A 24,430-nucleotide genomic window follows, 5' to 3' on the forward strand; every position below is an offset into this window, starting at 1 on the left:
CGTAGAAAAAACATCGTTGTAAAAAGAAAACGATATCACCTTCAAAAATCATCGAGAAAACTTTTGAAAAACAAGATTTCTAGTTTCCAATGGTAGATCAAATTGCATAAAGTTAGTTTCGCTTTCTGTCACGACAAATCTGGTCTAACATTCAAAGAGCACGTATTACACCCGCCGGTGAAAAATTTATCACGAAAGTAAGAATATGAATAAATACCAGAAAAAAAGAAACGATATTCATATTCAAAATTTAAAATAATATCCCTTAGAATCGAAAACAATTTTCGAAGATTTCACTTTAAAATACATTGATATCCTAACATTGCAAATAGAAAAGAAATTACCAAGATTCAAAATTTACAATATGATGGGAATTTTATTCGTTTCAAATAATCTACTCGTCTTTTCAGCAATATTTCTTACAAATAAACACTAGATTAACTTTCTAAAGATTATAATTTAATTCTCAATACTCGCATTTTCCGAATTCTTAACCTCAAAAAAAATATAAATAAATAAAGAAACAATGACACTCGATAAACTTTCTATCCTTTACGAAATATTATTCTTAACATTTCTTACAAATAAACGTTACTTTTTGAATGATAAAATTAACTCTAAATAAAATAACTTTTCTCTCGACAATTTTCCCTTCAAATATCTATACGTGCAAAAGAAAAATAATACGTTATTAAAACTATCTCTCAACAAAACAATTCACAATTTGCTCTCAATTTTTCTCTCGAATTCCTAACCTCAAAAGTAACGAGAAAAATGACACTCACCGGAATCCGATCGATCCAATATCAATTCCTTCAAGATTCACCAACATCTCTTCGCCGTGATCCATCGCAAAAACGTCGAATGACGTTTTATAACTCGCAACAACGATTTCTCTCGACGAAACGTCGTAGAAAGAAGCCTTAGAGCGTAGACGAAAGCGTTTGTCGGGCAAACTTGGTATACGTAGTAGCAGAAGCGGCGCTCGAGTGATGTTTCCAACGTACACACGCGAACAAAAAGAACGTATAAACTAGATACATGTAAACACACATCCGAGTTGCGAGAGCTAGAGCGTGACCCCTCGAGCCGAAGCGAGCAACGACAACACGGTGTCACGCGTGTGTCGGATGTGGAACTAGAAATAATTGCGACCCGCAGCTGCCTCCACGCTTCTTCTTCCCGCTTCAATTTCCCAGCGACCGTTGTATAAGCGGTTTAATTAAATCGGGGCTCTCGAAACGTCTCTCTCGCTCTCTCTCTCTCTCTCTCTCTTTCCGCGCTGCAATTCTGTAATTGCGATTTTCCGGTGGAAATTACGTTATTGTAATTTTTTCTTATCGAGAATTTTTGGACGATAATGGTGATTTTTAGTTAATTTAAACGGTGATAGTTGGATAATAAAATTTAAAACTGTGTTATCGTATTTCTCCTTGTTGGGGAGTTGGTTGGAATTTAAATGATGAATTTCAATGTGAAGATGTTATATATTTTTTGTGGAGAGATTGTGGATGATGATAAGAATGATGAAGATTATTTAAATCATATAGTTGGTGTTATCAATTTAATAATTGATATTGAATTTTGAAGTGTAATTGTATTTTTTTATATGTGAAGATTTCTTGAAGGATTTTAATTAATTTTATAATTTACTGCAGTTGGATGATAGTTTGAAATTGTATTCTTGTATTTCTTCTTGAAGAGAATTATTTGGATGTAATGATGTTTAATTAAAGTAATTTAAATGGTATAATTTAATAAATAACTAATTTGAAATATTGTATTTTGTTTTGTATCGTATTCTATTTTGTATTTTTGTGCAGAATCTATAAATGATAATGAGAATGATTAATGGAAATTATTTAAATGATGCAATTGATATGATGTAATTTATTAGAATTGATTATTCTTGAATTATTATTTCATTCTTTTGTATGGAGAGTTTTCAAACAATAATAATGACTTAATTAATTTGATAAATTCTACAGACGATAATAAACATAATTAGAATAGTTAAAATAAATTTAGAGACGCAAAGAGGAAAAGAAATAGAATCGATAAATTAATGATATTTATAGATGACATCTACATCGATGATTTATATAACTCTTTTTATTAATTATCACAAAATTGCCAAACATACTCTTACATGCACAAAAGTTAAAAGTTAAACTCGCAACAATTTTAATATACTAAACATTAAATTAATTATCAAGTTTCATAACATTTAATATAAATCAATAAAACAATTTATAATAGTATCAAATTTTTAAATTCACTTTTTGATTCAGAGGTAGCTTGGAAGAATTGTACATAATAAATAATACCGTACAAAAAATTAATGGAAGCTGAACAAACACAAATGTTCACCTCACAACTTCCACTCAAACTCCCAACTGACAACTAACTCACACACACACAAATAATCCATTTTCACTGTCAATTTCCACTATTCAGACAGAAGTAACACGACTTCAAACGGCACATTTCGCGATCAAATTTTCACCAAGAATTACAAATCACGATTACGAACACGTAGATGACGTCCGCGTGTTTCGTAGACAAACTTCAAACTGACGGAAGCAAGGCATGACACACAAACCCGGCCTAAACCCTGTCACAGGGAGTCTCGCCATAAAAGAGAGGACAGAGACGAGAGGCGAGGAGTCAAGGTCCGGCTCGAGGGGGCTGATTACCCCTTTACGAGGAACCAAGGTCTCGGGACGAGTTAGGTGGATGGATAGGTAGTTACGAGGGAGAAACCTTGCTTCCTCCTCCTCGAGTAACGCGTAATAACGCGGCAAGCTCGTTTTTTTCACCCCCTCTCGATTGCTACCTGAGTAAGAGAGAAAAAGAAAAAAAAAAAGAAGAAAAAAAGGGAAGAGGAGCGTAGGCTGGCTTGGCAGTTAACCCTTGAGGTTTTAAGGTTCGAAGGACGGCGAGGAGGAGGATTGCGTTTACGGAAGGAAGGGTTGGCGTTTCGACACGGTGGTGGCCTTCGGCCGGCCGGAGGCTGTAAAACGCACAAAACAACCCTTTTTTTAACGCTGTGATGGACAATCCATCACTCGCGACCTTGGCCTCTGTTCTCTGCGCCGTTTTTTTTTTTTTTCTTCTTCCTTTTTTCCCTCGTCTTTTTGGGATGTTTCTTTCGAGGTCACAATTTTCGAGGATAAAAATAAAAATTACCTCGATTACCGTGAGATCTTACATTCTGTAAGGATAAGAATTTTTTATTTTTATCGTTAATTTAAACAAGTGTAAGAGTTTATTAATCTTTTTTTCTTTTTGATATTTTGAATTAAAAATTAAACTATATTATTGCTCCGTCACGCTAATTTAAAATACGTGTAATTTTTATGTTATAATACAATCAAACAATTAACGTATTTAACCCTTCTTTACTTGAGAAAAATTATATATATATATATATATATATATATATATATATATATATATATATATTCAAAGAAAAAGGCATAATTTTAATTGTAACCTTATTAACCACGCTCGTATCTCTGAAGCGGGGCGTAAATTCGTGGAAACAAACGCGATAGGAGGAACTCGTTTCCAGAGTTCGCAAGTTACGATATCGATAAGCGAACGGCCATTTTTGTTGGGGTTCTTCGCGAGACGGCCCCACTATTCCCTCGAAAATATCGCTTAGGTAGCTTCCTGTGGCGGTTGAATGAACAAAAAAGGAAGGAAAAAGAAAGAAAGAAACGAGAAGAAGAAAAAAAGAAGAGGGATAACCTTTTCCAAAATTCAACCGTGGATGATGCTAGCGCGTATATATAAAGATTAAATTATGCAACGTCGAATGACTTTATTGTACGACGTCCAACATGGCGAATTCGCTCTCTCTCTCTCTCTCTCCGCCGATTCTGTTACGTGTTATTCGTTCCAATTTGCATGAGCATCGAGAATGATCGTAACTTAGGCTTCTTAGATACGTGTTGCGTCCTTGAGGTTGCGTTTGAGCTGCGCTCGCTACAAGGTCACGATGCATAGCTGCTTAAAAGCAAGTAGATACCCTTTTCTTTTTTTTTTTTTTTTTTTTTTACCTGAAATTCTGTCGAGGTAACGAGTTGGGAAAGGAGGAGAGAATTTTTCGAGAAAGCAGTTGAAGGGAACGAACGACGAATCGTGAGGGGGAAAAATTTCTTTTCGATCGTGTTGAATAGTGTGGAGTTATATAATTAGTCCATATAATATTCGAGAGGGATTTTTAAACGTAACTCGCGTAGGTAAAAATTGTATTCGGAGGATTTCGATTCTTCTTTGAAAAAATATTCCGACGAAACGAAAATTTGATCGATAAGCCATTGTACATGTATATATATTCTAAAAATGAATTTCTTTATGGAACGAAGATTTTTATATTGTGACTGATTATTTTTATCATTCACGATATCTATATTGATCGTACAAGGATCATAAGTGATGAAGGATAAGTTATCGCGTGTCAAAAAATATGAAAAAAATCTGGTAGTTTATGCCTTCCTTGAACTGGTCTCCGTTCAAATTTATTCGAGATGCAATAGTGTTATTCTTGAAATCACGAAATGCTGTATTCTATCTACGTAAATATTTTCTTTCCTTCGAAATACCAAGAGAAATATATATCTCGCGAATTCTATTCTATTTTTCGCACATCAATCACGATTTAGAGCAAATACACACTGTAATATTATCATTATTATCAAAATTTCTTAGAAACATCTCCAAATTAGCAGCTAAATTAAATATATTATTATTACAATTGATTAAATTCAAGATTAAATTTATACCAATATTAAATATAATTTCAAACGAAGCTTAAAAAATTATCTGAAAAATGGCATCTCAAAACGAACCAATATTATCCTAAATCCTTCAAAAAAATTAAATTTCAATCATTAAGCGATCATAAAACGAAAGCTCAAACTTATCGAAAAAAAATTATCCCAAAATATTTTATCGAACCGCCATTACAAATTCATCCGCCAATCATTGCGCTCCTCTTTTCAAACTTCTCCAACTTCGCCTAACTTAACCTTACCTAATCTTCGCACTAATATTTCCTCGAAATATTCTTCTCTCTAAATTACATTTCACGCACGATGTTGCCAAACTCTCGTTTGCGTTCTCGAACAAGAAGGCCGAGAGAGGGCGCAGAGAGCTCGAGTTTCGAGCGACGGCCATCGCGAGACGGCAGAAAACGATTTTCCTCGATGCGTGGAACACGGATCGAGGTTGACTTTCGAACGTGTTCCGTTTCACGCGATGATTTATGACCGGTTGATAGTTCGTGCGCGCGGTCGCCGGTTTTATGCGAGCGTTTTAAATGGGAGATAAACATAAAGAGGCCTTTTACGACACCATCAAATAAACAACTTGACTCCTCCTTCTGGTGAGCGCGTTTCCATCCAGATTTTCGACGTGGCCAGTCAACGGTGTGCCACTTGGAAATGTGTTTTGTTTTTGCTGGAATTTTTGAGATCGTTTCGCTGATATTTTTAGTTTCAAGAAATTATGGAAATGGACGATTATTAAAAAAAAATGTGATTTAGGATCGTGATTGAATCGTTTCGAGATTTTGCTAGAGCAAAATAAAATTTAGTTCCTTTTTTTCTTTTTGATCGAACGTTTGATCGAAAAGTTGTACATAATTGTATATATATATATATATATAAAATATTATGTAATATTATATTAGAAAAAGAAAGAATTAAAAAATTGAATGACCTATTTTGGCATAGAGTATTGTTAATGAGATAAGAAACATGTTGCTTTAGAAGGGATAAATAAATGCATTTAAATTGAAATGTAAAAAAATCTTAAAGGATTGGATGACATTATAATCTTATACGAGATACTCAGAAAAGAAACTGATCAATTTCACTTTTCATAAATCTTTTAATTTTATTACCTGGTTATGTGATTAGTATTTAAATTACTTTTTTAAGTTGATTCATAATAAACAAATTGCGTAAACAATCGTATATTTTCAAAATAAATGTCATTTCGTTTTTTTTATTTTATGATTTATAAAGACATTTGATCAATATGACTTCTTAATACAATAATTAATCGATAATTTCTTTAGAGAATATATATTTCTTATAATTCATAATATTTTTAATAATTCATAATAATTAAAAAATATTCAACCACAAATTGAATCTAATTTGAATTATTTAAAAAACTTTCGAATATATATTCAATATAAAATTTCATAAATATCTTAATGAATAATGAAAAAAAAAGGAAAAGAAAAAAATTTCAAAAATAAAAATTAAATATCGTGTTAAATATTATCGAAAAATAACGAGTTGTGAAATAGAAAATTTATTTAAAGTTTTTTTTAATTGTTCCTGCTTTTGTTCGAAATTAGAGGAGAAAGCAGTCGTAATTCGAGAAGGTTCCAAACAAATAGAAATTCGATCTACCGCGATATTATTCTATTTTTCTCTTTTTTTTCTTTCTTATTCATATTCATAACATTATTTTCGTTTCTGCCGAAACTTCGTATCTGTTTCGAAGATGAAATTGGAAAGATTCAAAATCATGTTAATTCGTCGTATTTAAAAAAATTATTTCACAATAAATTTCAATTTGTCGAGATGTCGCGATTAATACGAAAATTTATTCATCCACGAACGAATAAATCAAATATTTAAAAATTCTAAAGAATTATATTCCAATATTATAAAATTTAAAAACTTTAAAATATTTTAAATCTTAATGTGCAAAAACTTTCCAAAAGTTCGAAAAGTTATTTAAAGCGCGAAAAATTCCACACGTTCATCCCCTTTAACGTTCCAACTTCCAAAATATCCAAAAAAATCAAACGTCAATAACGTTATACAAATTCCCTTCCAATTAAAAAATATCCACAATTGTCGATATCAATCGCTCTTGCATCCCCACTCTCTCCCTCTCTCTCTCTCTCCCTCTCCACAACCATACATTCATCCCCTTTAACCTCTCCGCCATATTTAAATTCTAATCCCTCACCACAACCAACTGTAACCACAATCGATCTACTACAATCTGCAATCTTCACTTAAATCTATCCGCCTTAATTTCTCGCAATCATCCACCTTATACATGTATACACTCGTGCAAATACACTCAAGAAATAAAAAAAATAGTAAAATGATCCAACAAACTCACCAAGATGACTCTCGAGGATTCACTTCTTCGGAAGAAAATTCGAAGGCGAAAATCGGAAGGGCGCAGCCAGACGTCGGTTACGCGGGCACTAAGGGCGGCCATGACGAGCGCGGAATTCCAGCGTCGCGACGCTAGTCGGGCACGCGGCCCCAAAGTATCGACCGGCATGCTGGCACACGGCTTCGTTCCGTGGAGGATCTGCAGAGAGGGAGAGAGAGAGAGAGAGAGACGGTCTGGAGGGGTATTGCAGCCGGGGGGGCGTTGGAGGGGGTGGAGTACGGCGAAAGCACGAAGGAGGGAAGGGTGGGAGGGGTAGGAAGGAGGGTGCGTTCAGCCACCACGCCCAACCCCCGGCGAGAGCGATTTCGAACCCCTATCTTCGTTCCGCAACCCCCGTGGAGAGAGCCACCCTGGTCACATTACCATATATTTCCTTTTATATCCTTTTCCGAACTGCTCTGACCCCCGTCGCTGTCGTGGGAGCCGCCTGTAACCCTCCACTGTGCTTCCGTCTTCTTTGGTTTCGTTGAATTTTCGATAGGTGTATCCTTGTCTGATGCGTGGCAGCTTCCTGTAACCCTCCACTATATTTCCGTCTTCTTTGCTTTCGTTGAATTTTCGATAGGTGTATCCTTGTCTGATGCGTGGCAGTCTCTGTTACCCTTCCCTATGGTTCCGTCTCTTTTCGCCCTGTTGGTTTTCGGTTGAGTGCATCCTTGTTCGATTCATTGATAGGTAGCGGCAGTGGTTTGGCTCTCTCCGCCTCTTTTCGCTTCGTCACCCTCGCGATTGCGAACCGGCGGCTGAATTCACGCGGAACGTGGATACGAGCGTTCGGCCTCGCTTTCGTTTTTATCGGTTGCTGGAGATTAGGTCGATCGGTTGCTGCCAGTTCTAGGTGAGATGGGGATTGAGAAGGATTTTTTTTGTCGGAAATCGCTACCTTTCAAGACGTTATAACGCTATTTTAATTTCGTGATTGCAGATTCATCGAATTTTATCGATAGTGCAATATAAAATTACTATTATTTTTATTAAAATCTTTTATAAAAAAGATTGTTACATGTAAATAGTAAATTACTTTTATACTTGGTTCAGTTAAATTTATAAATATCTAATTCTAACCTCATTATATACACATCGTATTTTCTTCCATTGCTATCTTGTTTATATAATTACATATTCCTCAATCGATATAAATAATGCTTACTTACTTATGTAGCACGCTTCTGACCGTGCGAAATTCGAGCAGAAGCAAAAGTAGGAAAGGAGAATCATCTTGACTATTTTTATCTCATAGTTTCTATGTTTATATTAGAAAGTAGTGGGGCGATGGAGTGGCACCAGTGTCGACTCGAGGTGGTCAACGAACGAACTGAATGACGAATGCCGTAAAATAATGCTACGATTCCCATAAAGCGAGGTTACATCATGTTGTTATTCGAAAGAGCAGAGTCGCGCTCTTTTGCATCACGTAACGCTCGCGCGACGTAAATTCGCTTGATATTTGAAATATTCCCGGAATAATTCCGATTTACGATCCTCTAATTTATACTTCCCTCGCGGTGAATTGCATCTCGTGTTCCTCGTTTCTCCTTCGCTCTCTCGTGGTCTCGCGCTGTTGGATCTTCGTGTTACTGTGAAATCGTGACATCCTGACTGATCGATTCTTCTCTCTTTGTACACCATTGTTGATTGTTATTGCGAGTACAAAGTGATAGTTTCCATGGATCAATTCAAAAACGTATGTACGTATTTTTGTTCCTTTTGTTTCTGTCTCCACGTCTCGGTCCACTTGCAATCTTGTTTCTTTGATCTTTGTCGTAATCTGTATTAATGAAACGTTAAATTTGTTAATAAAGTTATAAAAATAAATTGAAATGAATATAACATATTTTTTATCTATTGAAATGGAAAATTGAAAATTCTTGAAATTCTCGATTTACGCCTAAAAATATTTGTATAAAAAATATTACTCGTATAATTTTTTTTACAAAGATAAAAAATTTCAAGTTCTACGATGTTGAAGATGTTAAAGATTTTCCCTCTTATGCGGACACGATATTCAAGACGTCGATGTTTATTAGCAAACATAACCTAATCGTTACCGAACTTTTTACTCTTCTTTGTCCGCCACTGTAATTACTGATAAGCTTTCAATTTTGCTAACAACGTCTCATCCTAGCTACCTCGATTCCATCCACCTTTCCTTTTCCTCGTTCATTCCACTTTCTTCCTTCCTCTATTTTTCCTTCACTCCACCTTTTTTCGTCGTCGTCGCTCTTCGACACGCTCGCGTGACTCGACACGCGTATAAATTAAACTAAATTACTGCGGCGCGAGCATGTCGTTAATCATGGCGAGAAATTATTTTCGACGCGACATTTTTACGAATGCGGTTTATTAATCGCACGCGGAGACGATAATTAAAATTCGCCGGGCAAATCGAATCGCTTTAATTGCACGCGCGAGACGTGAGTGGAAACCGCGCGTTTTCCTCGAGGTAGCCGCGCGGATTATGGGCGAATTATTTTTTACGACAACTCGAGGTGAGCTTAATGACCCATAAAACGGTCCACTGTACTCCAAGTTTTGCTTACGAAATGAAGAAACGATTAAGTTAATGCCTTATTAAGGATAGTAAGCAGTTGGATTCAATTGGGCGCGTTTGCATTTATTTGACGTAGAAAATGGTGTAAAAATGTAATTACTTTTTCCCTTGATTTTTTTTATACGGGCAAATCTTTGTTGTTGTTGATCGTGACTTTTAATCTGTTAAAAATTATTATCTTTGTTGAATTTATAAATTTTTGTACAGTTAGTTAAAGTAATAATAATGATATAATAAAAAATTTGAAATAGATCTTTTTACATAAGATTATCTTTTTAAATTATTATTATCTACTTAATTGGAAATAATATTTATTTCATTGTTTAAAAATAATCACAGAATGGGATAACAAAATAGAGTGCAAAAATAAAAATTCACCGACTTACCTTAAAAGAAACCCTTTCTACGACTGCTTAAAAACAGATGTCCTTGGAGATCGCATTATAGCCGTCACGACCTTCGAATAGTTTCCCGACGAAAATCTCCGAAAATCATAATAAAAGTAAACCTTACTTTAAAAACAAACTTCTATAGAACAATATTGCCATTTAAAAAATTTTAAATTATTTTTCTAATTGCAACTACATCTAGAATTTTCCGTTAAGTTAAGAAATTATTATTCATATAATATATATATATATATATATACAATGCTATAATTTTTCGATTTGTTTCAATTTTCAAATTCTCCAACTACGTTACCTGCTAATATATATATTTAATAATTGCGTCACAATCTCGGAAAAAAGAATTCCTACGACCTACCTTAATCTTTTTAACAGAGTGATAAAACAAATCGTACGACGTGGTCGTCGAGAGGGCGCTCGAATCGTGGTTGGAGGCTTTTCCGCCCGTAAATCGGCAGGCTTTCCAAAGAGTCGTTATCGCACGAGACGACTCCATATGTCGTGTGTCCCAGGCAGTGTGTATATCCATATGTGTGCCGCGTCATCGCCGGTTTACGACACAAGGCCGTGCAATCGCGGCCGATCATCCTCCTCGACCGACATCGTAAATCCACCGGAGGTTCTTAACCTTATCGATCGGCCGTAACTTTGCAGCGATAACGGACAGACGAATGCCTCGCCTCGTTTCGCCGAGTTTCACGCGTTCTTTTCATAAACGAACCGCGTCCCGCCATTGTTCCAGCTTGTTGCGCGAACCTAATGGATTTGGATCTTTTGAAATTGCTATAAATTGGATTATTATAAATTAGCATGAAAATTATGTATTAAATTCTAAATAACGTAATTTTGACGGGAAGTGAAAATTTATTTATTTTTTAATCATTTATTTGTTTATTCTTTGGTTAAAAATTTTAATCAAACTCGTGATTTGTTAATGTGAAATTTTTCATAGAGTATACATTTATATATAAATGATTCGATTGTAAAGTTTTAAATTCAATAATCCGACTTGGCTCGGTAAAAGGGAATTGTGGAAGAAAAGGTTTATTGGTGAGGTTTAAGAAACTATATTGGTAAAAAAGATCCTGGGTCTCGTGTTTAAAGCGAGGGAGCATGTGGTTAAAACGGTTGAAAAGGGAGAAAATCTTTGGTGCATGTGCACAATGAGCATAATACGTATAGCCGACGAGATTCATGCATTCCTCGAAGGACCACGATCTACGTTGACCGCTACATGCGGTCAAGAACAGTGCAAACGACCCTACAAGGCCAACCACACAACCCTTGCACGGCACAGACCATTCCTTTCCGTTCAATGTCGCCCTTAAAAAGTCGCCGCCATAAACACGCTTCCTATAATAGTCGCCGATACTGTAAAAATACGAATTTTTTAAAGAATTTAAATAATTTTTTGTCTCAGATAGATCAGAATATTGCAAAATCTTTTATTTCTATTTCTATTCGAACTCGAGAAACTTTAAATTCGTTCGATTCGGTGACAAAAAGGTATATAACTAATACGGATATCATCGAGACAAGCAAATTAATATCGTTGACATTAAACAAATTTTATTAACCGATCTATTTTTGCTCTTCGATACGTCAAGCGAAAAAAAGATATCTGAAAATGCGCGCGGATTTCGAACTGTGCTTCCTCTACGAAACGAGGCCCCGACCTTCATGGTGATTCCACGCGTGGGACAGTAGCTCGTAACATTTTTATTAAGTAGTTAAAATTTTATGAACGTTTTCGTAGCAGTGTGCCTGCTTTGTTGAGCGAGTCGCATACCGATTCCACGGTATTTCGTCTCAGCGACGATAGATGTCGCGAGTTACGCTTCCTCTTCTATGCGCCAATGCATTACTTCCTATATCTGCTTCCTTTGCCGTTCCATCTCGAGATTTTGAATGAATCCTGAACGATAATCCTATATTTGAAACGCACTTTTTCTATACACGAAGTATTTTCGTAATGGAAATATTTATTATAAATCCTGAAATAATAATTATCCTAACGTAAAATAGATAAATAAAAGAGAAAAATATTATTGGAAATAATCCATGTACTTGTTGAAATTGGCGTTACTTGCAATATTATTTGCCTAATGAATTTTTCAAGTAATACAATTTATATTTATCATTATCTATCATAATATATAATTACTGCAATTATTTTGAAACCATATATGAATTATATACGTGTATAATATAATTATAAATATAATATAATTAAAAATATAATATAAAATGCAAACAATATATACATACATAGAGAAATAAAAACGAAATTTTTTTATAATATACTAATTAATAGCGCCAATTAAATTGTCATTATATTTAAATTGTGCAATATCGTGCACGGCAAAGCTCTCTTGCGATCGCTCTGGCGTGATTTTCAAGAACTATGTATCTCTGACGGTATCCTGGAAACAGGATGAAAGCATCCGGAGCATAGGGTGTAAGGGAGGATTCGCCAATCAGTTCTCGTCTGATCGGTCGGTCGTGCAGAGGGGTTTGCGATGCGTTCAAAACAAGGGAGAGCCTATTCTTGTTCCACCACCCCTTGTCAGATGACGCTACTGTATCGCACGAGATAACATTTCTAAATTTCAACGAGCCTACCTATTCCTCATCTTAGAGAATTTCTAACGCGATTCGAATCCATTTGATACTTTTACGTTTATTTATCGATAATTTTTCTTCGATAACGAATTTAGTAAAATTACACGATATCGCAATTTTATTAATAAAGTTTAATAATTTTGTTACCAAGGAGCGGAGTTTTTTTAGTTATTTCAACTTATGAAAGGCCACAACCTTGAAACGTATGAGGTAACAAATCAGCATTGAAACGTAATCATCACACGTCCATTCACGTTTGTTCGATCGAATATGACTTCCTTTCATTATTCCATTCGGGTATTCTGAATTGCGAAAGCATTGGCGACATTCCTAATCGTCGTGAACAGTGTAACACTTCGAGTAGTCAATTGACCGATCAATTTAAATTTGAAGAGTATCGTCACGTTGTAACAGAGCACAACAAATTACCGATGTATTTTGACTGCCAAAATACACATAAGAACTAAAAATATAACGACTAATGCTAATTTATCTTGACGAGAAATATTAGCCAGAAACTTATGAACTTGGAGTTTATCTTCTTTCCAGGACGAAACAGGTTCTCGAAAACGTGGTTGAATCAAAACCGGAGTAGAAATAAAATTTAAAAACTACCATGTGTCGTGGATGGCCATTTCGAGAAAAAGAGGGTCCCTGATGCTACGCTCTCCACCCTGATACTAACTTAAGAGCGATATCGTACGTTATCGAAAATGTCGTGAAAAAAACAGAGAGGCAAAAATCGAAGCGAAAGAACCTCTTTCACGATTAATAAAATTTGCGGCGCGCGCCCGTTCAATTTATGGACCATGTGTCTTTGTAAATTTCCCAATAACGGGCGTTCCCGTTTCCAAAAGTTGCACCGCCGTCCTGATATCCACGCTCGCCGTGGTATCGTGGTGAAACGCAAATCGCCAGTCCGGAATGCGCCCGCCTTTCTCTTTTTCTCCGCCAGACAAAACGTTGTAATGGCGCGCGACATGCCCGGCCAGCATCGAGGATCGCCATTTTCTGAGATAATATTTCCTTGGACCAGTTTCAAGCCACTGTCCCTCTCCGATTTTTAGAACGCAAGATCCGCAAGAGACGCAAAATGGAATATAACTTTGCAATTACGACGATTGATCTCTTCACATAGATCAATATCCAGTTGAAATGAAAACATGATTTAAAACGATTAAAAAGATGGATAAGTGGTGAATATGTGAGATGAAAAATAGAATTATTACGGATTAATTAATGAAAAATTTAATTTGATGAAAAGTTTCGCAAGATTTTTAACATCGATTATACGATTATGATGGCATATAAAGTATATAATATGAAAGAAATATCAATTAAGAACTTTTTTAAATATCATTAATATTGGCAATTAGGAATGAAAATCAACTGCATAAAAAACGTGAACCGGACTTTTTTCATAATAGAAGCAAAGTAGAACAAAAAACATATCGATAAGAACGTGTTCCAGTAACGGTGTCTAGGACAACTACGGTCAATTACGAAAAATTACATTTAAAATTGCGTTTTTTTGAATCTTATATGCAACATTGAATCGAAAATGATAAGAAAAATATAGAAAGATGATAGTCGTGACATAAGTACTACTCACAAGATCATAATACAAGACGAATTTAGAATCGAAGCAAAGAAATTTACAATGTATCGTAAGTCAGTATGAAATTACTCACTTCACTGGATCCAAAGAAGATTACATTTTCTCTCCACAATGGTGAAATTGACAGTCCGTCCGCCGAAAGAATTCTAGCCTATAACAAATAATATAACAAGCAAGAAGGAGAAACCAAGTTTTCCAAATTATTAAAAGGAGCGAGTAAGATAAAGAAAAATTAGATCGGCACAGGTAAACCGAAATATTCTTCATAGCAAGAAATCGTGAAATGTCAGCCGGTTTAACCGGCAGTCAGCGGTAAAAGTATAAGTGGGGGTGTACCCACGCGTGTGCACGCTTCCCGACCGGGCACATTTTACGTTTTGATGGCGCAATAAACCGACGTAAAGCAGCAGTAAAACGCATCGAGTCACAAGCCCGCTCGTTCCGTCTTTCTACCTATCCTTTATCGAACTCTCTCCAACTAATGTCGTTAAGTGGCTCGCCTCGTTCAAGGTGCACCGTCACTGTCTCGCACACACTTGTCGTCCTGCGTTCCGGACCTTCCGCCACGTTATTACGTCACTACGCGTCGCGTCGCGTCTGTCAAGCTGTCACGTGCTTGACAGCTCGTCGTTTACCAGGTCATTTGCTTCCATATCGCGATCTTCTTTCATTCAAAAGAAATCCGTCGCGAAAAAACGATTTCTATTTGATCGCGTTTCGTTCGCCAAACAAGCGATGCGCCTGCGCGGTACAAGATCCATGGAAACCGTTATACATCACGAGTGAGTACGCGCATGCGTACGTACTTTCAAATAATTGAAAGCAACGAAACGAACTTGATTTGAGTAGTACAAAAATATACACGCGCATTGAATTTAATAATTAATTGTAAGAATTTTAAAACATTTTTTTAAAGTATTAATAATTATATGTATATTAATAATGATCTTTTTTTTATATAAATTGTTTTTTTCCGTAATCTTGATGATATCATCGAGAATAGTATTTATAAAGTATACAAAGTAAACATTTGAGGTATTTACTTTGAAAATATTATCAAGATTGAACGGAATAATTTTGTTCATTAAATAAGATATAGTTGCATCATATTTTATAAAAATTATTACTCTTATCAAATTCTCGTAGAATCAGCTCATAAAAACAATATATATATTGCAATGAATTTATTAAACAATTATTAACATATTAAGATAAATTTTATTTACATATTAATATTTACCGTTTCAAGAAAAACCGGTGTTGATAGAAATCTAGATAGCAATTTAATAACGAAAGATTATCACAATGATAAAAACTTACACAATTTTGTCTTGTTTATCCAATAAAAGCAGCTATGATCAAATCATGCGAAAGAATGCAAACAACTTTTGACACTTTTACGATTTTACGATAGAAAGATATATCTCGTTCTACTTATTACAGAATCAAAAGAAAAAAACACTATCTAGTGAAAATTTATCTAGTTTTTTTTCTTGCATCACTTATTATTATTCAACCGTACCGTGTTTACGCCGTTAAGCGTGCCAAGGTTCGATATTTTTCGATAGAAAAATGGAAAATTATTATTGCCGGTGCGTTCCAAGAATCGACTGACCAATTGTCGGAGTATACCATAATCACCATATTCGTGCATCACGGTTTCACCGTACTTTCTCGGAAGCGCTAATAAAATTGTTCGTAATGACAGGCCATGCATCGCGCGCTACGTTCTCGGCCCCGGCTCTCTTCTTTTACAACGCGAGGTTTGTTTAACAAATTACGTTACATTTTTCTATGACTCGCGAGAATACAGGTAAGTATAGAAACAAAAAGGTGGTTGCTTGGGTACACGGAACGAACGATTAAAATTATATCCCACTTTCACGAACGACGGTTATTACTATCCCTATATTTTAAGACAATGAGTCTAAACTGTGTTACACGATTATTTGGAAAATACTCGAGAAACTAACGGTATAACGAGGATATAAGATTAACTCTTGAATAACTAAAGGAGTTTATATCTTAAATGATTATTTCTCTCGTTTTAAGAATTTCAAAAAAATTTTCTCTTCGAGATTGCTATCGAGGAATAAATTATTTTTTAACACGTGGCATAAAGAAAATTAATTATTATTAACAGTGAAATATTTGAAATATAAGAAAAATGATAATCACTCACGTTAGCAGAGTTCAACGTCCACGTGCGTCCTGATCGAAAGCTGGAAGCAAACTTTTCACCTTCTGAGATTTCCAGATTTAGAGGAATCGGTAATCCGCAAGATACGGGCAGACGAAACGTCACAGGATCGTTTCTTATCTGTGCCTCGTCGGCGTTTTAGGGCCAATCTTTCTCCACCGCTTCGTCCTCATGGTTTTTCTCGCCCTTCGATTGCTCTGCCTCGTTTTATCGCTCGAAACGAGAGATTCCGGATGACGGCCGAATTCCCTGCACATCTGCGACCAAGTAGATCACCCTCGTAAAACGTGTTAACGACAAACGTGCCCTTTCGCTGTTAATTTTTTAACCGTGTCTCGGAAATAGGTAATGTTGACACGATACAGTTTGCGATGATCGATATTAAACGTTTCTTGCATTGAAGAGAAACTCTTTAAATGCGATAAAAACGTGGCATAAGTATTATTTATATATATGATTCTCGTGTAAGATTATATGATAATAGTTTTTTAACGAATTCGAGTGGTTGCATTTATTCGCAAAATGCACAATAACATTTAAAGAATTCACGTAGCACGTAACAGGTTTCGATGTTTCAAATCCATTTTCGTGATTGCACGCGGGCCATAGAAGGGATTACGAAAGTTTTGGAGGATCACGTTGTAGGTAAAATACCCACGAAGCCTCGCAAATTCTTTCTCGCTAGGTAAACGAGTTAGACAAAACGAGTCGGTAAAACAGTCGCGAGCACAACGAATCGTGCAACATTGATCTATAATACGATCGTGTACTGCTTTTTAATTGTGTGATTTAATTGGCAATACGTATACGATAAACGGCGTATAATATGTATTTTACGATTAGATAAAACAGGTAAAAACAAGATATTCTCATTAAATTGAAACTATTTGCATAATAAATCGTACAAAATTTGTCAATATGTATTATCGTAATAAATTACATTAATGTATCACTTTCGTATGTTTTTATTTTATTTTCAACATATTATGCGACTAAATTACAAGAATTTTCTTTTAACTATTGCATCAAACTAAGCATTTATATTATTATTAATCATCACTAATAATATTCAAATGATAATTCGAAGTGAATCATGTGTGATAAAATATAATCAAATATTGTTATTATAAAAATTGTAATTTATATTATAATTATATATCTGATAATAGTTGACAAAATTCGATAATTTCGATAATTCTGGAAACTTTGTATTTCAATTCTATGCTAAATATTTTGCCAAGGAACTGTTATTTTAGAAATATTTCAAAAATTATTATATTTATAAAAAATTAATTTTCATCGATCCTTCAACGAAACATTATTCGTACGTCATATCGCTTAATCCACTACAGCAACGTTTCGAGTATAACGTTTCAAGTGTGTACACAACATTGTTACTTCTCCCAACGATATCATATGACGTTACAATCCGAATGTATCCGGATATTCCCCTTTCGCCGACTAATTAGTCGCAATACTAAATCTCTCACAACAGAATTTTAATTAAGCAAAAAAAATTCCGATATATACCATAAAGAGTTTAACAAATTTAATTTAAACTTATTAAGAAGAACACATGATTTTTCAACTTGTATTTCTTCATAATATAAACAAATTTAATAATAGCTTTTTAACACTTTCTGTAACGAAAGTATAGCTTACACTATTTTTATACTTGGAAAAAAAAATTAACATTTATACAAAGATATAAACAAAGGTTTATCTTAAAAATCTGATAATTTAATTACTTCACATTTCTCTCCTACTTTTGTAAAAAATTCATCGACGGTCCGATAACCATTTACCCTGCACGGCCAACTGTGGTTCGAGAATTCTCTTTATCTCCTCGAAGATGGCGCGATAGGTGCCTCTGGTCCCGATCGTCAGGGCGTCACCCCGCAGTTCACCCCGAACCGCACGATCGTTCAACGGAGAAACCACCGCCCAATTTTTTTTCGCCTTTCTTCGCCACTCCATTCCTTTTCCCTTCGAAATTTCACGATAGCATGCCTCGCTTCGAGAATTCCACAACACATTTCCAAGGTTCCAGAACGAACCACCACTTTATCCACGACGCATGTTTGGAAGGCACGCATACCAAACGCGGTGGTTGTGCGTGTCTTCGATCGTCCACCTTGCTATGGTCACAATTTATACCCCGTGATGTTCGAGACAGGTATATATGCCGTGGAATACAGCTGTACGCGCACGAACACGCTCACGATATCGTGCACGCGACACCGTGCATTCTGTCCCCTAGGATCGAATCACGATCGTCGAAATAATTGGATTGATCTCCTCTCTCGAACGTTATTAATCGAATTTCAGCCTTTTGTTAATGAACTCTGTCAGATCTGTCTCGAATTTGATCGGTTTACGTGATAGATATATGGACGATGAGAGAAAAACATTATAAAAAAAAAAAATACGATTTAATTAAGATAATTACTTTTTGGAATCAGTAATTGTTTTAACGTATTCCTGAAAGAGATATATTTCTTCGGAAAGTTGCAAGAAATATTTTTCTTTTTTTTTTTTTTTTAATTTCACAAATGTTTTTTCGATGCTTGAGACGGATTAAACCAGTTCACATGTTTACCGCTTATAAAAAAAGGATATAACCGTTGTTGTTTAGGTCGTTTTCTGTATCGTTCCATCTATCGTCCCAGGCTACAAAGGGTGCCGAGGCATTTCTCCTTTTGTACACTTCGAAGCCATGTTGGATATCATCGGAAACAGGCGGTGTCTTAAAAAGATCGAGCGGTCTCGATGCGTGGATTCTGCCAGGGGTGGGACATTCATCTCCATAGATTAGCTTTGGAGGCATCTACATGCTTTCCATATTCTGACGTATGGCTCAAGATACCTGAAAGACCACGCCTGTTCATCCCTGGTTCCCAATTTTTTTGTTGACGGTTCGAAATTAAGGGTTTTCAAGGGTTTTCATAGTTTCTAATCGATGGAATAAATCAAATGATTCGAATTCCATGGATTGTTATTTCGAAAAAGGACGAGTATTAAATTCGTGTAAAAATATAAAGAATATATCGTACTTTTCTCATCAGATAATTAATTAATTTTTTAAAAATTAGGAAAAAACATGAGATAATTAAACTGAAACTTATGTCTTTTTTAAATGTATACTCATTGAATTTAATCTTATGAATATTTGTGGAAAATATTTGTTGAAAGTATTCAGTGTAATTTATTTATTAAGAAACAATGACTGATCTAATTAAATATAGTTGGTAAAAATATAAAATAGTTGATAATTTTTTATGAATTTCAGTTCAAAAAATATTAAAATACTTTCAAATTATTAAAAAACTGTCAAACCATTAAATCGGTCGTTTATCTCTTCGCAAAAAATAATTTGAAAATGATTCGCTAATGAGAATTTTATTTATACTCTGTTTCAGGATTGGATAGCAGCATTCAAGGTAAGTACCATTTTAACTTAAAATTGATTAAGAAGATCCGACGGGACTGATGTATCTTTTTAATCTTTTTCGATTAATTATCTCATGCAAAAAAAAAACTCAATAAACAGGCCTTAATTAAAAATCATTTACTCTGTTTTCCGTCGTTAAAAATTCTTTCGTAAAATTCACGTTGCGTCATCAAGAGCGACGAAGGAACTATTGTGTAGTACACCGCGTACAATACGAGCAGCCATTTACCCCTTGGCATTGAGTCTCAGCATGAAAACAAACAAGCCGCGTTATATTTAAACCGAACCATCCAGTGTAATGAAGCCGCTGTTCGTCCCGCGAAGAGACAGAAAAAGAAACGCGATCAATTGAAAAGAGGTCTTTAACGAACGCGATACAGTAAAGTTGAATATACACTACAAGACAACATATAACGCAAAGTTATATAAGTAAATGTACAATTGTTCAAAAATCGATTTATATAGAAATTATTTATTCTTTTTTCAATTAATGTTTTAGTACTTATATAAAAATTTCAAAAGTGAAATACATTAAGAATTAAAAATTGGATTAGGTTAATATATTATCATTCATTGATCTGATTATCAAAATACAATGCATTGCATATAATAATAGCTTAAAAAAATATATTTCTTTTCTCTATCGACAAGAATCTCGCGATCGAGAATTTTTTCCCGCCCCTGTGCACCTTTACCCTAGTACGCTTGATGTTCCATCGAGACTGCCCCCTCGATTCCCCTCTGACCGCAAGTAGTCTTACTGTACCCTCTCTTCTCCGAGCCCGCGAGCTTACTTCGCCACCACTCTAAGAACGTAGGAATGCCGCCGCTATCCCGACCCGGACGAGTTCAGTGGTTTCGAAGAGTCGAGCAGACGACACTGGCGAAAAGCGCCAGTTTCGCTTGCATATTCTTCGCGGGAACGGAAAAAAGGAGATATCCTATATACGCAGTCCTAGCTGAATCAAAAGAGATTTATACGTCATCTAAATCGAAGAAGGAATCGAAAAAAGATGCTCGTGTAGCGAATCGTGATTACGAAATCTATGATCATTGTGATATATTTATTTTTTATAATTGATCGATTCGACAAGTTTATGAATATTTTTGTGGAAAAGTATATATGGCAAAATAAAACGAGTTCTATGATAATCAGAAAGTTAATATGAATTGTTCAAAGAGAGGAATTAGATAAAAAGTTTTGGTTAGAAATAAAGGTGAAGAAATAATAAAAGGAAAATGATAAGGGAGAAAAAGATCGAGAAGTAGAAGTTTAAAAATACGGCGAAAACTCGTAAAGAAGAACGAATGGCCGTCGGACGATGCAAACTCACGCCTAAATCGAAAGTTACACAGATATAATTAAAAAGATCGATAAAAAATTACAAATTGAAATTGTGGATGACGTGATGTTTACAATGAAGAGAAATACGACCAGATCGAAGAGAAACGAGACAAAGCGAAGAAAGCGAGAGGTATAAAAATAAAGGAGAATCAAACGACGGAAAAAGTGGATAAACGCGTGCGAGGCTAATCATTAGAAAAACTGCTGGTTCACTAGAAAGCAAAGTATGAAAAAAAGGGAGCGGCAAGGAAGAGTAAACGAGAGAAAAGAGTGTAGAGAAAGAAAAGAGTAGAGATTAGAGAAAAACAGAGAAAGAAAAAAAGTGGCGAGAGAGAAAGAGTAAAAGAGAGAGTAAAAGTATCGCGCGAGACGTCTGAAGGCTGCACAACAGTATAGGGTATAAGGCAACGTGGTGAACAGGACTGCACTGGCAGAGAAAAGAGTAGAGCGGTGCTGAACACATAGAGGCGAAGAGAGCAAAACGAAGAGAATCGTGGTATGGACGAAGCGCGAGAGCGTGGTATAGTGAAGTGAGAACGAACGAGAGGTAGCAGCAGCAGAAAAGAAACAAGAGAGAGTTGGAAGCATAGGCAGCAGCGAAGATCAGAGAGAGGCGAGTCAGTGTGGAGAGAGAGAACCATTCATCTTGGCGCGCCTAGACGGGCCGCGATTGGTCCACTTCGGATAAGGGAGCGGCGCGATTGGTCGACTCTGTTTACCAGCTGGTACCCCAGCGCGCTCGAGGATCGTAGAAGAGAGGGGGGAACAGAACGGAGAGACAAGCGGCGCCATTATTGTAAGGGGTTACATTTAGCTGGCCGTGGGTTGTAGTACGCGGCGTTCGGGATAGGGGGCTATAGTACCTTCATGCATGGCCCATAAAGGATTCGTCGACTATCCGAGAAGTACGCAAGAAACGGCTTCTAACACCTGACAGGGGCCACGCTCTTCTCTTCTCTTCTCTCTCCTCGTGCCGTCGCCTCGATCGCCGTCGCAGCCCAATTTTCTCACTGGGACCGCTGTGTTGGATCAGCTGGGTGGGCCTGACCGACGAAAGACCCGCTGCTTTATTGTCGCTCGTCATCTCGATGTGGAAGGAATCGTAATTACCATAAAGGAATCGTAACGTCGTCCCAAAAATCATACCTGGACGGTGGATGCTCTTTTGCTCCGGTGTGTGATCGACGACACGATCATCCAAAAACATAAAGAGAAACGAATGATCTGGAAACGTCCCGTGTACCGTCTGCCGTCGCAAGCTGTCCGGTAATCGCGATCATCCGCCTACTAGCGATATCCTTTTCCGCCCGCGTCCGTTATCGTTCCAGTGATAATGTGTAAAGTTGCGTAAGTGGCGAGTCAAAGTGGGGATCAAAGGTAACGAATAAACAAGAGAAAATAGAAAGATAATCGGGAAAGGAGAAGGAAGAAAAGAAGAAATATCAACAACAATCAAATACGAAAAGTGAAAAAAAAACGACGTGATCGTAAAAAGAAACTGATTAATCGAACTGATAATCGAGTGCGTGCGTACGGTGCGAAAGAAATCGATCAAAGATCGAGAGAATATTCGATAACTTGTGATATAAGAAAAGGTGATTGGCGTGGAAGTGTGCGTGAAGATGAAGCAGCAGCCGGCAGATTTGCCGGTACGGTGTCGGTGTTGAGACACTAAACCCGGCCACCGTGTCCGGGCGTGTCTTCGGCATCGAGTCCGAAATCGGCACCGGCTACAGCCGATATGAGTTCGAAATTCATAATCGATAGTATGCTACCTAAGTACCACCAGCAATTCCATCATCAACAATTATTCTCGAGCGCGAATCCCGGCACGATCCAAGCGTGTACGACAAGCCCAGCAACCGCGAGCCTAGAATCGAGTTTATCCGCGGCTGCAGTCGCGGCCGCGGCAGTGAATTACGCGCAACAGCACAATTCCCCTAGCCCGACGGGCTCGAGTCCTCAGCATTCGGGAAGTTCGGCTTCTACGTCACCGGCGGCACGCACAACTTCCAGCATGTATCCATACGTGTCAGCAGCAGCGGCGCATCATCATCATCAGCAACAACAAGCGGTCGCGGCGGCAGCATTCGGCGCTACATCCAGCATGGTGCCAGGATTTGGTTCGACCGCGGCTTCGAGTGCAGCGTTGGCTGCGGCCGCAGCCGTCGATGCTGCAACCGCCGGCGACAAATCTTGCCGTTACACCGCCAGCCTCACTGGAAATGTTGCACCGACATCCGCCGATCCAATGGTAAATTACACCCTTGGCCATCATCATCAGAACGGTGCTACACCTAGTAGCCTAGTATCTTCTGCGTCGGCTTCGTCTGCTGTTTCCGCTGCGTCCGCCTCTATGGCTGCCGCTGCACAATTCTATCATCAAGCCGCCGCTGCATCGGCCGTCGTTGATCCTTTGACGTCCTGCCAACAACCTACCACCGGACAACCCAGCATCTCGGACATACCGCGATATCCATGGATGTCCATCACCGGTAAGTCTTTCTTCATAATTTTTGCTGTAATTTTTACACGTAATACATCGATATTTTTATTTTATATACATATGTTTGACAAAAACGAAATTTTAAAAAAAGATAAAAATCGAATTAGATTATTCGTTATTAAAAATTTATAAATAGACAAAAAATATTCTTATAGCTATTGAAATCGTTAATTGTAAATATAGAAACATTTAAAATCTTAATTTTTGTATAAATTCTGATATCAGGTAATAGAATAAAAATATCGATTTTTTTAATGGTCATGTAATGTGTATTTAATTTGATGATAAAATAGTTTTTCGTATTTAAATTATTTAGTTAACCAAATAGAATGAAGTTCTATTTAAATATATATCGTTCTACGGTGAATTAGTTTGCGTGGATTAAATTAATTGTCATTATATTGTCAATTTCAAATAAGTATGTATCGCGTGATCGTGTTTCGTTAATGTTCATTCTTGGAATGAACATGGAATAAAATGGAAAATGTAAACCGATGATAAGCAAGATTGAT

At 36.4% G+C, this 24,430-nt stretch overlaps 2 protein-coding genes and 1 long non-coding RNA gene across 11 annotated transcripts in view; 2 read left to right on the forward strand and 1 right to left on the reverse strand.

Moving 5' to 3' along the window:
• The window catches only part of LOC114577876 (uncharacterized), a 35,277-nt gene extending 34,009 nt beyond the window's left edge, over positions 1-1,268 (reverse strand). For 2 of the 5 annotated variants that reach the window (XR_009832966.1, XR_009832964.1), the window contains exon 1: positions 786-1,268. This is a non-coding gene — a long non-coding RNA (uncharacterized LOC114577876). The remainder of the gene's footprint in view (positions 1-785) is intronic. The other 3 variants (XR_003698299.2, XR_009832963.1, XR_009832965.1) reach the window with 3 other exon arrangements.
• LOC108000314 (uncharacterized) overlaps positions 1-24,430 on the forward strand; it is a 252,647-nt gene that overhangs the window by 172,294 nt on the left and 55,923 nt on the right. For 3 of the 4 annotated variants that reach the window (XR_009833076.1, XR_009833075.1, XR_009833084.1), the window contains exon 4: positions 20,036-20,056. The gene's annotated coding sequence lies outside the window, so the exon portion shown is untranslated. Of the gene's footprint in view, positions 1-20,035; positions 20,061-24,430 lie in introns of those variants that run through there. The other variant, XR_009833088.1, reaches the window with a different exon arrangement.
• LOC108000309 (homeobox protein abdominal-A homolog) overlaps positions 20,091-24,430 on the forward strand; it is a 44,455-nt gene continuing 40,115 nt past the window's right edge. Inside the window, exon 1 of one of the 2 annotated variants that reach the window (XM_028667954.2) lies at positions 20,091-23,907. In XM_028667954.2, the coding sequence (XP_028523755.1) occupies positions 23,154-23,907 (754 nt within the window). In that variant the 5' untranslated portion in view covers positions 20,091-23,153. The remainder of the gene's footprint in view (positions 23,908-24,430) is intronic. The other variant, XM_017060546.3, reaches the window with a different exon arrangement.

The sequence above is a fragment of the Apis cerana genome, linkage group LG16 (genome assembly GCF_029169275.1).
Source record: "Apis cerana isolate GH-2021 linkage group LG16, AcerK_1.0, whole genome shotgun sequence".
Lineage (NCBI taxonomy): Eukaryota > Metazoa > Arthropoda > Insecta > Hymenoptera > Apidae > Apis > Apis cerana.